Here is a 12,542-nt window from a genome sequence, read left to right as displayed (position 1 = left end):
TAAGTGTGTTACTGTGCACTGATGTGGTAGCGAAACGTGCGTTAACAGTGTGAGTGTGCACTATCGTGGTAGCAAAACGTGTGTTAACAGTGTTAGTGTGCACTAACGTGGTAACGTAACGTGTGTTAAGTGTGTTACTGTGCATTAATTTGGTAGTGAAACGTGTGTTAACAGTGTGAGTGTGCATTAATGCGGTAGCGTAATGTGTGTTGTGTTACTGTGCACTAACGTGGTTGCAAAATGTGTGCTAATAGTGTGTGCACTGTGGTAATGTAACGTGTGTTAAGTGTGTTACTGTGCACTGATGTGGTAGCGAAACGTGTGTTAACAGTGTTAGTGTGCACTAACGTGGTAGCGTAACGTGTGTTAAGTGTGTTACTGTGCATTAATAATACCTAACATTCTATTTGCTTTCTTTGAGCTGCAGCACAATGACCAGAGGGTACAGATATCCGAATAAAAGTTATACGTGCATAGTTAGTTATACAGATGCTACCGCTAAATATACACATCTCTTACTCAGAAAAATAACTGCGATATCTTTTGCAGAAAAGCCTTCTGCCTTGCGCTAGCATTTGTCTGACTCCTACTTGCAAACCTGTCGGGTTCAGCCTCTCTTTCCTGAGGCTGTTTAATCAGAGCTCTGGTTTATAGTGAAAACATCATCTCTCTGAGACCCCTTCTCCGTCAGGGTTAAACAAATGACAGAGGTGACAATAAAGTGTCAGCCCTCTGGCTTTAACACCTGTTTGCAGACAGGCACAGCAGATGTGGAAGTCAGCTGGGTCAGCTGTGAATATGCTGCAGGCAGCCCAACACCAAGAACACCAGGGGAAAACCTCTTTCATTCAGGAAAAGGGAAACTTCCTTCAAGAGATCAGTTACTGTGGACTGAGTGAACAGCTCCACTGCAGGAACTTCCAGCAAAAAAGCAAAGCCCACCAGGACATTATACCTCTATTCAGGAAATCTAGACTGCCCCAATTTGTTTGACTGCACATTTTGTCCATTAGATTGTAAGCTCCTTTGAGCAGGGACTGTCCTTCTTTGTTAATCATTATTAATATTTATTTATTGCATTTCTATCCCACATTATCCCACCTATTTGCAGGCTCAATGTGGCTTACATAGTTTTGTAAACATTGTCGTTACAGGATAGCAGATACATTTAGTGTTGTGTAGAAATTAAGTGAGGGAAGAGAGAAGAAGGAAGGGGGTGAGTAGGGTAATTATAGGAGGTAGGTTATCTTAACTGAGGCCCAGATGCATTAACCCTTCGTAAAAAATCTCGAAACGTAAAACTGCTTACCGATTTCGAAAGTACGAGCAATGCAGGAAAAACGCACCGTAGAAAATTTCGGAACGGTACTCAGAAGTCGGATGCATGAAAATTTTGGAAATCCGTTCGGAAATGCATACGCACGGATCAACGTGGCTAACCTACGTGTATGTAACGTCATAGGCGTGCGTCCACGGCGTGTAATAGTCGAGTCACAGCTTTTTAAAATCACAAGTACCGAGTGCTGTGACTTGATTGTTGTGTGTTGTTCTCTGTGCTGGCAATAGAAAGACGTTTACAAAGTGAAAATTTTGATTTTTAGTAAATTGCATTGTTTTCCACATGTTTTTTTTTTGCTTTCGCTGTGTACCGTGTGGTTTCAGCAACTCTGCTTTTTTATGGGTAGTTTTCCTACTAAACAGATGATAAGTTTGCAGCCATGCTCCTGTTGTTTCATTTCACATTTTCGTGCTTCGAAGGTGCTGCCATGTTATTGTTCCTTTATGCTGCATTTTATTATTGTCCAAGGTGTGTGGCGTGTAACATGTGGTTCCCACAATTTTTGGTCCATAAGTGTTCCTAGGTGATTAAATTGTTTTGGGGTGTATTTTTGTGCCATTTTTATGTGCATTGACATGTTACGATGGATTTGTCTGACATGTGTGGCCTGAACGACAGATTCAACTCCTCGTTAAATCTTTTGCGGTAAATGAATCATTGTATGCGTCGGTATGGTTGGTGCATTGCGATTTGTTCATATTCAATTGGAAGTGACTCGTTTGATCCTGTTTTCGTTGTCTGCTATCGGCTTCGGAAAAGGGCCCTTAATGCATGAGACGGTGGGAAATTTCATTGTTCAGCGGCAGTTAAAGGGTCATTACAGTTTTGTGCATCTAGACCTGAGTGGGTTGGTGAGGTGGACTAGTGTGGCTATCGGTTCTCATTGTAGGCCTTGTTGAAGAGATAAGTCTTCAGAGATTTGCGGAAAACAGTTGTTTCGTCAATTGTTCTCAGGTCTGTAGGCAATGCATTCCACAGCTGCGTGCTTATGTAAGAGAAGGTGGTGGCGTGCATCTGCTTGTATTTTAGTCCTTTACAGCTGGGGAAGTGTAGGTTGAGAAATTTGCGGGATGATCTGGTGGCGTTTCTTGGAGGTAGATACACAAGGTTTATCATGTAGATTGGGGCGTCCGCATGAATGATTTTGTGTACAATCGTGCAGATCTGTTAAACTGTACAGTGCTGCGTAACCCTAGTAGCGCTTTAGAAGTGTTAAGTAGTAGTAAGTAGCAGTAGTTATAAGAAGGGAGCAGATAAACTGGAACAGTACCAAGAGTCACTGTAATCAGTTTTGTGTTACTTTCTCCCGTTATACAGTTTCCTAATCACCTTTCTTTGCAAAATGTTAGAACCAACTTATAAAAATAGGTATACCCACTCCGAAGGGACACCACCTTATAAGTGGTGGAGGGGCTTCCGTGTTTCAATGACTCAGAGGGCTATGCTGAAGGGTTACCCATATCAGACAGGCCTCTGAGGAGAAACCAGACAAAGAGTGTCCCAAATTAGGGAGAGGGGAAAGATGGTGACCTGAAGCTCGTACACTCAACGGCCCAGCTGTCCTCTAAAGTTCAGTTTTTGTTCACTTGAAATTTCCTCTCTGCATTGCAGTTGCCTTAACAGAGGAAGGGGACAATGGGGGGTCAGCCACCGATGACCAGTGTTTTGTCCCCTGTGCAGCAAGTGTGGGACCGCTGTGTGATGAGCTACCCATAGATGACTGAGTTGATGAGTCCTTTGATTAGTGCCGACGAAGGAGCGTCGATGCTCTTGGACCTGGAAACAACTTCATCGCTCAAAAATCATTTAACCACCATGCCCAAAGGAGTGGAGGAGTGAGTCAGGAGTGTATGCTGAAACGGAAGTCGTTTACAGCTGAACCCGTGTCGGAGGTGCTACTCCTAAACCCTTAAGAGTTATCAGCTTGGAGTTTTTGGCTCCCGTGGAGGTTGCATTGAATGTCATCTGGAGAGTGCTCCAGGACCTGACGGTGGTGGAGAATGACTTTGCTTCAGATATAGTCTTGTTAATTAGCCACATGGATAATCTAATCGAATCCTTTGAGAATATACAGCAAATGAAGTTCTACTGAAGTAGGAAATGGTTAAGATTTGAAAATGATAAAAGACCAGAAAAATTTGAACAAAATGAATATTGTTACAGATGATTAATATCGAGATTGATGTTTTCCCAGAGTTCCGGGTATGACCCCTAATGTTTTTTTTTCCTCTGAAATGATTCCTCTTAATATATTAATTCAAAAGGAGTGAAGCCTGTGAAACTGGGATTACTTTAATCAGCGGGAATTGGATTGGAGATTCAAGGGTTTGTATTGTTAAACAATTTCTGGTTTTAAAAGGGAAAAAAAATGAAATCAGGTGTATTACTTTCACTAATATTGGACAATAAGTATGTTTCGAATGAAATTGATGGACTAAGCACCGTTATGGTCTTGAAGAAACCAACCAGATGATCAATGTGGAATAATGATTCAGATAAATAATAACTGGGGATAATCGGGTTAATACCACGTTTTCTTTGTTTGTTGTTGTTTAAATTGATCTCCTTGTCTTGTTTCACTCTCCCTATTTATTTTGTGGTCTAAGAAAGAGAAAGATTGTATAAAATCCATTTATCTTGTTGAGATTGTTTTCTTCTAATATTGTCTTAATGTACAATCATCTCTGTTTTACTGTTTTGCAAGTGATCCTTGTAAAATGAAAAAATTATAAATAAATGATTTAAAAAAATAAAAAAAGGTATGAAAATGAAATGGATAGTTATAAAATCTGATGCTGTATTCAAAGGTCATAACGTGTGGGTAGCTTTCTCTAGAGCGAGCAATTTCAAAGAACGTTTAAGTCCGGCTAATTTACCCAGAGTTCAGGAGACGAATCACTGTAAAACTTGCTCTTTAACTTTGGAAATGACAGAACATCTCAGATGAAACATAAGACTACGTGTCAATCTGCATACGTGATTTATATTTTACAATGCACCTGTATGAGGTGGTATGTGAGGAAATCCATTTGGCGTTTACATCAGCGCATTGCAGAGCGTTGCTAGTAGCGCATCGTATAGCTGCCAACCACATTTTGAAGCATTCAGATGTTTTGTGATTGATCGCGTCCCCCAGAATGTTCGAGGGGGTGACAGAGGGGGAATCCATGTTTTACAATCACTGGAACCCAAAGGGTTAAATTCTCGTATTGAGTGGACTGCTGTTTTGTAACTGGCGAGGCTCTTCCGTTGGTTACCTCCTTTCCTCTTGTTTCTGACATCATGGCGTCGCTACGTCTTCCACAGAACGGAAAGGATGAGGTCCGGCCAGGAAGTAGGGAGCGCGGAGGCGTCTGTGATAAGGAAAGAAACGCCAAGCCATATAATGTAAGTTTAGGCTTTTAATATTCCTGGTTGCCATAGGAGCCCCGTATAAGAGGCTTGGGGAGCAATGGTCGACTTCCGTTTGGGTTTGCGCCCGCCCTACCCGCCCCTCTCGCGCGTGCGTTTTAATTGTTTTACTTCCGTGGCAGCGACATCATTGACGTTGCTTCCACGGAGAGTACGGAGGTCAGGTCCGCCCCCTTGGCAGCGACATCATTGGCGTCGCTACGGAGGTAAGCCCCGCCCCCTTTAGCCTCCCCAAAACAGTTGGCTACCGACAGTCTATGCTGGTTGCTATTTCCCATAAGAGCTCCCCTGAGGAAGCTTCGTAGAAGTGAAACGGAGATACCCGTCGGGACCATAATATTAAAGCTAAGTGTATACGAGATGCGATGCGAAATATTGAGGAGGTTTTTTTTACGTCCAGTGATGGTAAAGGAGTCTAGCCTATGCTTGAAAGTGTTATGGCAGACTTTTGAGGTCTTTTTTCCTCCTGTTTTATATTTTTAATGATGTATGCGTAGTGCTGCTAGGTAATTATTTCAGCTGATTTGTGGATTTCATTATTATTAGCCAGTTAGAACTAAGTAAACTGAGAGACAGGTTTTGGTGCCGGGCAAGCGGAGTTGAACTTCCTTCTCAGTATTTCTCCAGGCTCACACTTCAGTGCTTGGCACCTCTTCCCTGAAGCAATTAAAGTTGGACGTAATGAAAGCAGAGCACGGACCAGACAGCAAAAATTAATTTACTGCTTGAAAGCCACTGATGTCCCCAACTCAGAGGGAGCGTGCCAGGCATTTTTTAAACTGATAACATGTCACGTGTGTGGGTATGGGATACAGCCAACGATCACCTACTCTCAAGTGCACCTTCTGCAAATCTGCCACAGAGTTTCTACTTAAACACCTGCTCAGGCTTGAGGCTGGGGTGGGCTGGGGGGTAGAGAGAGACTTAATGACTGCAAACTGAGGCCCCATTTTTTAAGCCATCCTAAAACAGCACACTGCTTCTCTGTTTTACTGTGCAAACATTTACCGCAGGTTAGTAAAATCGTGTTGGAAATTCGATTTTGCATTGCTGCAGCCAGGGCAGTGCAAGACCAGCAGCTCCCAAGCTGAATCTGTCTTCTTTTACAAGGGCCAGTCTATGATGGTAATAAACTTGACCTAAACCCCCATCTCCCCATCAATACTGCGCCCCCAAGTACTCTTCCAAAATAAGTCCTAGGGAACTGAGGAGGGAGTTATCTTTGGAAAGGGATCAAGGAGTTGGTGTTCGGGGTGACATTAATATTAAAAGGGGACTGGGAAGGGGTGTGTGTGTGTGGATTTTGCTAGGGGATTCTTTGAAAAGCACCGGCCTCTTTAAATTGCTCTGTGGGAACAATGGGCTGTTATCATTCCATCCGTAATGAAGCCTCTGAGGTTTAGTACAAGCTGCACTGTTCATTTTGCATAATAATGACCTGCTTTGCATGTATCTGCATGCTCCACATCTCATTATTATCTGTATGTGCTGCAGAAAAAAAAATCCTCTCTTAAGCTACGTTACTGCCATAACGTTATTGTCAATTAATGCCCGTCAATTGGTAAATAACGCAGGTCATTGCCACCGTAGTAAACAGGACCCACGATCTGTATAATCCGGGGTTCCATTCGTTGTTTGATGCTTCTCTTCCTGGGTTGGGTGAATGTCCATGATTTGGGAAACCTGACACAAAGTCACTTGAAAATACTACAGCTGGTGGACAGAGGTTGCTGCAATCATTCTGGCTGGCCCTGGTTTTCTTTTAGCTTGCACGGGGGGACAGCAGGCCACATATTCTAGCACTTCCAGTTCTCAGATGCTGCTGTTAGCAGGAGACTTTGCTGCAACGGCTATTTTGCTACTATCCCTGCTTTAATATTTTGCACAAAAGGCAAAAATTCTGCTGCAAATCAAGTGAAACGCAGCCTTTTTTTGTGTCCTGAACAGAGGAATGATGGCAATACTAATTCAGCAGCAGAAACCCAAAAGTTACCTTTCTGTTCCTTGTGTTATTTTTTAATTTACAATTTCATATTAAATTCACAGGGCAAACTGCATCGCTTCCTCCGAGAATGTCGACTTTGTGGTATCATCCTATTGAGCTAAATTAGGAACAATTACACTTTCTTCAGCACTCAGCGTAAATGGATCTGGCATCTTACTGGGCCAGTTTGCTTCACCTCCCATACACGCTGACGAGTCAGTCTCATTAACTGCTTCAGTCTACCCTGGCACCTGATGTGCTTCTCTAGTAAAAGCAGTTAGCTTAGCGGGGTTTAAAAAAAGGTTTGGATGGCTTCCTAAAGGAAAAGTCCATAGACAATTATTAAAATTGACTTGGGGGAAATCCACCGCTTATTTCTAGGATAAGTAGCATAAAATGTATTGTTTTGGGATCTTGCCAGGTACTTGTGACCTGGATTGGCCACTGTTTGAAACAGGATGCTGGGCTTGATGGACCTTCAGTCTGTCCCAGTATGGCAATACTTATGTAATCACACAACAAGGTCTGGACCAACTCTCTAGTGTTAAACACGCAACTTGAGTGTGATTTACAGGAGATTTTCTTTATCCACTGCCACACCAGCTGGTCACACTTGTAATCTACTTTACCCTCACGATTTTCCGCATATTCACATAAAAATATTCTCGGCTCCCTTAGCCAGGGCCGCCGAGAGGGGGGGGGCGGGGGGGGGCAAAATTTCCCGGGCCTCCAAGGGGTCCCGGCGCCGGGGTCAGGACGCCGGCGCTGCAGTCCACGGTCTCACCTGCCTGCCTCCTAGGCTCTGGGCCCCCTTCATTCAAAGTGCCAGTCGCAGATCGCGGAAACTGGAAGTTACATCAGACGAGGGTGGGACACAGGGAGGGAAGGCCAGAAGAGACACGATCTGTGACTGCCGCTTTGAATGAAGGGGGCCCGGAGCTGTGGAGATAGGCAGGTGAGATCGCAGACTGCAGCAGCGAGGGGAGCGATGGGGGGGCAGCAGCAGCAGGGGGGGGGGGGCGGAGGCAGGGCAGCCTTGCCCCGGGCCCGGCCTAGTCTCTCGGCGGCTCTGCCCTCAGCCTCCTGACCCCGAATCCCTAGGGGTTGATATTCAATGCAATTTAACCAGCCAGAAATGACTCCTGGCCGGTTAAGTCGCCTGTTCAGGGCTAACTGGTCATTTTCAGCGTTACTCTACCACGGAAAGTAACTGGTTAGCGCCAAACTCAAAACTGGGTATTTTGGGGGTGTTCCAAGAAACAACAGGGCAGCCGATCCGCGAAATACAATGTGGAAACAGACAAAGCAGATCAGCAGTAGATACAAACAAATCTTGATTGTAGAAATTCAAACCAATACAATGCCCGACGCAGGCCGTGTTTCCCCCCATAGAGGGGCTGCATCAGGGGCTAAGTGGTGAACAGAAAGATCTTCACCCTGTGCTAGTTTTTTTTCATTTGCTATGGTGTCTTATGTAACAGGGTATTAATTTTTTTGTTGGTAACATTGTAACATAGTAGGTGATGGCAGAAAAAGACCTATACGGTCCATCCAGTCTGCCCAACAAGATAAACTGATATGCGCTACTTTATATCCAAACCTGACCTTGATTTGTATTCAGGACACAGACTGTAGAAGTCTGTCCAGCACTAGCCCCGCCTCCCAACCACTAGCCCCGCCTCCTAACCACCGATGCTGTCACCCAATCTCTGCTAAGCTTCTGAGGATCCATTTTTTCTGCACAGGATTCCTTTATGTTTATCCCACGCTTTTTTGAATAATTACGTTACCGTTTTCATTTCCACCACCTCCCGCGGGAGGGCATTCCAAGCATCCACTACTCTCTCCGTGAAAAAATACTTCCTGACATTTTTCTTGAGTCTGCCCCCCTTCAATCTCATTTCATGTCCTCTCATTCTACCGCCTTCGTATTTCCGGAAAAGGTTCATTTGCAGATTAATACCTTTCAAATATTTGAACGTCTGTATCATATCAGCCCTGTTTCTCCTTTCCTCCAGGGTGTACATGTTCAGGTCAGCAAGTCTCTCCTCATACGTCTTGTAACGCAAATCCCATATCATTCTTGTAGCTTTTCTTTGCACCGCTTCAATTTTTTTGGTGAAGATCTTTCTATACACCACGCAGCCGACGCAGCCCCTTTATGGGCAAAATACGGCATTGTATTGGCTTGAATTTTTACAATAAAGATTTGTTGGTATCTACCATTGATCTGCTTTGTCTATTTCCACCTGTATTTTGGGGTGTTCTAGGACGGAGTTAGCACATGGCCGGTTAAGTGCTAATATTTAGAACTTAACCGCATAATAGTCAGTCCGATATTTATGCAGTTCCCTATAGCCAGGTAAGTGCAGATTATCGCACTTAACCGGCTATTTGTTACTTGGCTCTGCAAACACGGATTTTCTGGACACGGCCCGGCACTGAAATTTCCAGGTTTAGCACCGGCAGCAGTCAGCAAAATGCTGATTACTGCTGGCTGAACATTGGGCCCCTAATAAATATTTTTCTCCTTCCATCCTCACTGCAATGTCCCTTACGCCCCATTCCACTGCGATGCCAGACTTCCTAACATCCGACAATTAAGTGACCGTGTTCCTCTCCGAGATATGGATCCGGCAAAGGCCACGAATACCACGTTCATTCTCAGCTCACTCCCAGAATCCAAGCACCGTCCTGTGCCTTCTCTCATCTCCACGTCTAAAGGGAAATTCTATAACAGACCATCGCGTTTATGTGCCCCTTGAGCCTGTTAAATGGGACTTGATATACCGCCTTTCTGAGGTTTTTGCAACTACATTCAAAGCGGTTTACATATATTCAGGTACTTATTTTGTACCAGGGGCAATGGAGGGTTAAGTGACTTGCCCAGAGTCTTAAGGAGCTGCAGTGGGAATTGAACTCAGTTCCCCAGGATCAAAGTCTACTGCACTAACCACTAGGCTACTCCTCCACTAGCAACATTCCCTGTAGAAGCCTGCCCTTGCAGATCACCAATGCAGCTGCGCAGGCTTCTGTTTCTGTGAGTCTGACGTCCTGCGTGGCCGGGTTGCTGATCTGCAAGGGCAGGCTTCTACATGGAATGTTGCTCGTGGAATAGCAACATTCTATGTAGAATCTCAATAGTAGTAACATTCCATCTAGAATCTCCAATAGTAGCAACATTCCGTGTAGAATCTCAAATAGAAGCAACAGAATCTCAATAGTAGCAACATTCCATCTAGAACCTCCAATAGTAGCAACATTCCATGTAGAATCTCAAATAGGGAAAGGGAAATGGGACTTGATATACTGCCTTTCTGAGGTTTTTGCAACTACATTCAAAGCGGTTTACATATATTCAGGTACTTATTTTGTACCAGGGGCAATGGAGGGTTAAGTGACTTGCTCAGAGTCACAGGGGAATCGAACTCAGTTCCCCAGGATCAAAGTCCACTGCACTAACCACTAGGCTCTGAATAGGATACCAGCACTTCTGAGAATGACTGTACACTTACCACAAAAGTGAAAGCAGGGCTTCTAGATTTTCTGTAACAGTGCGAAGTAGCTTGGGGGCAATTCACTACATAGTGCAACAGATGATCTGCACTAAGCAGAGCTGGCTCATGGGATTGCTCTAACTGCCTCCTGCTCATGTTTGATCTATTCTTACTGTACACCACCTTGAGTGAATTCCTTCAAAAAGGCGGTAAATAAATCCTAATAAATAAATAAATTGTGGCACCCTGAGCCAAGCTCTGCATCAGCCCCCCCCCCCCCCACTTCCACATGAAAGCTTTCCCTTTTTAGTCTTCCCCCAACCCACATTGTGATTAAGGGTCCAAAAAGCCTGCATCCAGGTCTGGCATCTCTCCCTCCTTTTCCCCCTACCCCCCTGCATGGGGAGGGGAAGGGAAGAGAGAGGGAAAGATGCTGGACAAGGATTTTGGCACCTTTCATCACCAGTTGCCTTGAGCCAGCGCCTCACCTGGTCCATAAGCTGAGCCGGCCCTGGTGCTCATCTAGCATGCTCGCGTGTGCTCAGTTCGTGCAAGAACTGAGCGCGCTCAGGGAGTCCACCCCTGGGCTCCCCCAAAATCAGAGGGCTGGCTGCGCCCCCGTTCCTGTACAGTCTAATTTCATCCATTTCACTGTGTCCTTTCTTTGTTTAAAATTATTTCTACTCGCCTGCAAAAAAAGCCTTAAAGAAGCCCACAGTCAGTTCTAGGAAAGTTATAAGGAGCTGTTTTAGGTTTCTGCCAAGACTTGAAATTCACGGTTAAAGCTGAACAGGTTTAAGGATTCCCACAAGGAGTCTGTGCTATTTTCAGGTTTGTCATGTGATGCGGTTTACCTCTGCTGCTCGGAAAGGAGCTGTTCAGCTGTTCCATCACCTCATCTAGTCCTGTGCTCGTTTCATGGGGAGGGCTGAGAAGATCATCACCACCTAAAAAAAAAGAAACCAAAACAAATCTAAAGCATTCAGAAGAACAGTAACAGATGCAGCAGCCAGTAATGCAACTGAATGACGCACCATGGCCCATCTTTAACATTTAAGGTACAGTTGCTGGAGCTGTTACTTTGGATCACTGTGGGTGGATATCGATAAACATCCAATAAAATCTGAATTTCTCTCCTTTTGTTGGGCAGTTCTTCTACACCCTCTTCCTCCAGAGTAATTGAATGGTCTTACGGACAAGTGAGCTACAACCTCAGTTTTACTGATTTGTGGCTTTTTGGATTGAGAATATCAAGACATCAATTTTTATTTACTTATTTTTGTTACATTTGTACCCTGCACTTTCCCACTCATGGCAGGCTCAATGCGGCTTACATGGGACAATGGAGGGTTAAGTGACTTGCCCAGAGTCACAAGGAGCTGCCTGTGCCTGAAGTGGGAATCAAACTTCCTCATGGCCGCGCAGGCTTCTGCTTCTGTGAGTCTGACGTCCTGCACGTACGTGCAGGACGTCAGACTCACAGAAACAGAAGCCTGCGCAGCCTTGTACATGGAATGTTGCTAGTGGAATAGCAACATTCCATGTAGAATCTCCAATAGTAGCAACATTCCATGTAGAATCTCCAATAGTAGCAACATTCCATGTAGAATCTCCAATAGTATCTATTTTACTGTCATAGTAATGCTTGAATGTTTTCACTTATATACACTGTCAGCTAGCACATTTGCTTATTTCCGATCTGAGGAAGAAGGGCAACCTTCGAAAGCTAATCAAGAAATGTATTAAGTTATGTCCAATAAAAAAGGTATCATCTTATTTTCTTTTCCATGTTTTATTTTGTTTGATTTCTATAGATTCTACATGGAATGTTGCTATTCCACTAGCAACATTCCATGTAGAAGTCGGCCCTTGTGGATCACCAATGTGGCCGTGCAGGCTTCTAGATGGAATGTTGTTGTTAGTGGAATAGCAACATTCTAGAATCTCCAATAGTATCTATTTTATTTTTGTTACATTTGTACCCCTCGCTTTCCCACTCATGGCAGGCATTGGCTTACATGGGGCAATGGAGGGTTAAGTGACTTGCCCAGACTCACAAGGAGCTGCCTGTGCCGGGAACCAAACTCAGTTCCTCAGTACCAAAGTCCACCACCCTAACCACTAGGCCACTCCTCCACTGTTCCATTGTTCTACATGGAATGTTGCTATTCCACTAGTAACATTCCATGTAGAAGTCGGCCCTTGCAGATCATCAATGTGGCCGCGCAGGCTTCTGCTTCTGTGAGTCTGACGTCCTGCACGTATGTAAAATGTCAGACTCACAGAAACAGAAGCCTGCGCAGCCTTCTAC

At 44.4% G+C, this 12,542-nt stretch overlaps 1 protein-coding gene across 5 annotated transcripts in view; it reads right to left on the bottom strand.

The window, feature by feature from the left end:
* DMD (dystrophin) overlaps window positions 1-12,542 on the bottom strand; it is a 2,615,032-nt gene that overhangs the window by 16,519 nt on the left and 2,585,971 nt on the right. For all 5 annotated transcript variants that reach the window (XM_030202363.1, XM_030202359.1, XM_030202360.1 and 2 more), the window contains one exon: window positions 11,086-11,178. In XM_030202363.1, coding sequence (XP_030058223.1) covers window positions 11,086-11,178 — 93 coding nt within the window. The remainder of the gene's footprint in view (window positions 1-11,085; window positions 11,179-12,542) is intronic.

This window comes from Microcaecilia unicolor, chromosome 4 (assembly GCF_901765095.1).
Source record: "Microcaecilia unicolor chromosome 4, aMicUni1.1, whole genome shotgun sequence".
Lineage (NCBI taxonomy): Eukaryota > Metazoa > Chordata > Amphibia > Gymnophiona > Siphonopidae > Microcaecilia > Microcaecilia unicolor.
This window is presented reverse-complemented; position numbering and strand designations above follow the sequence as displayed.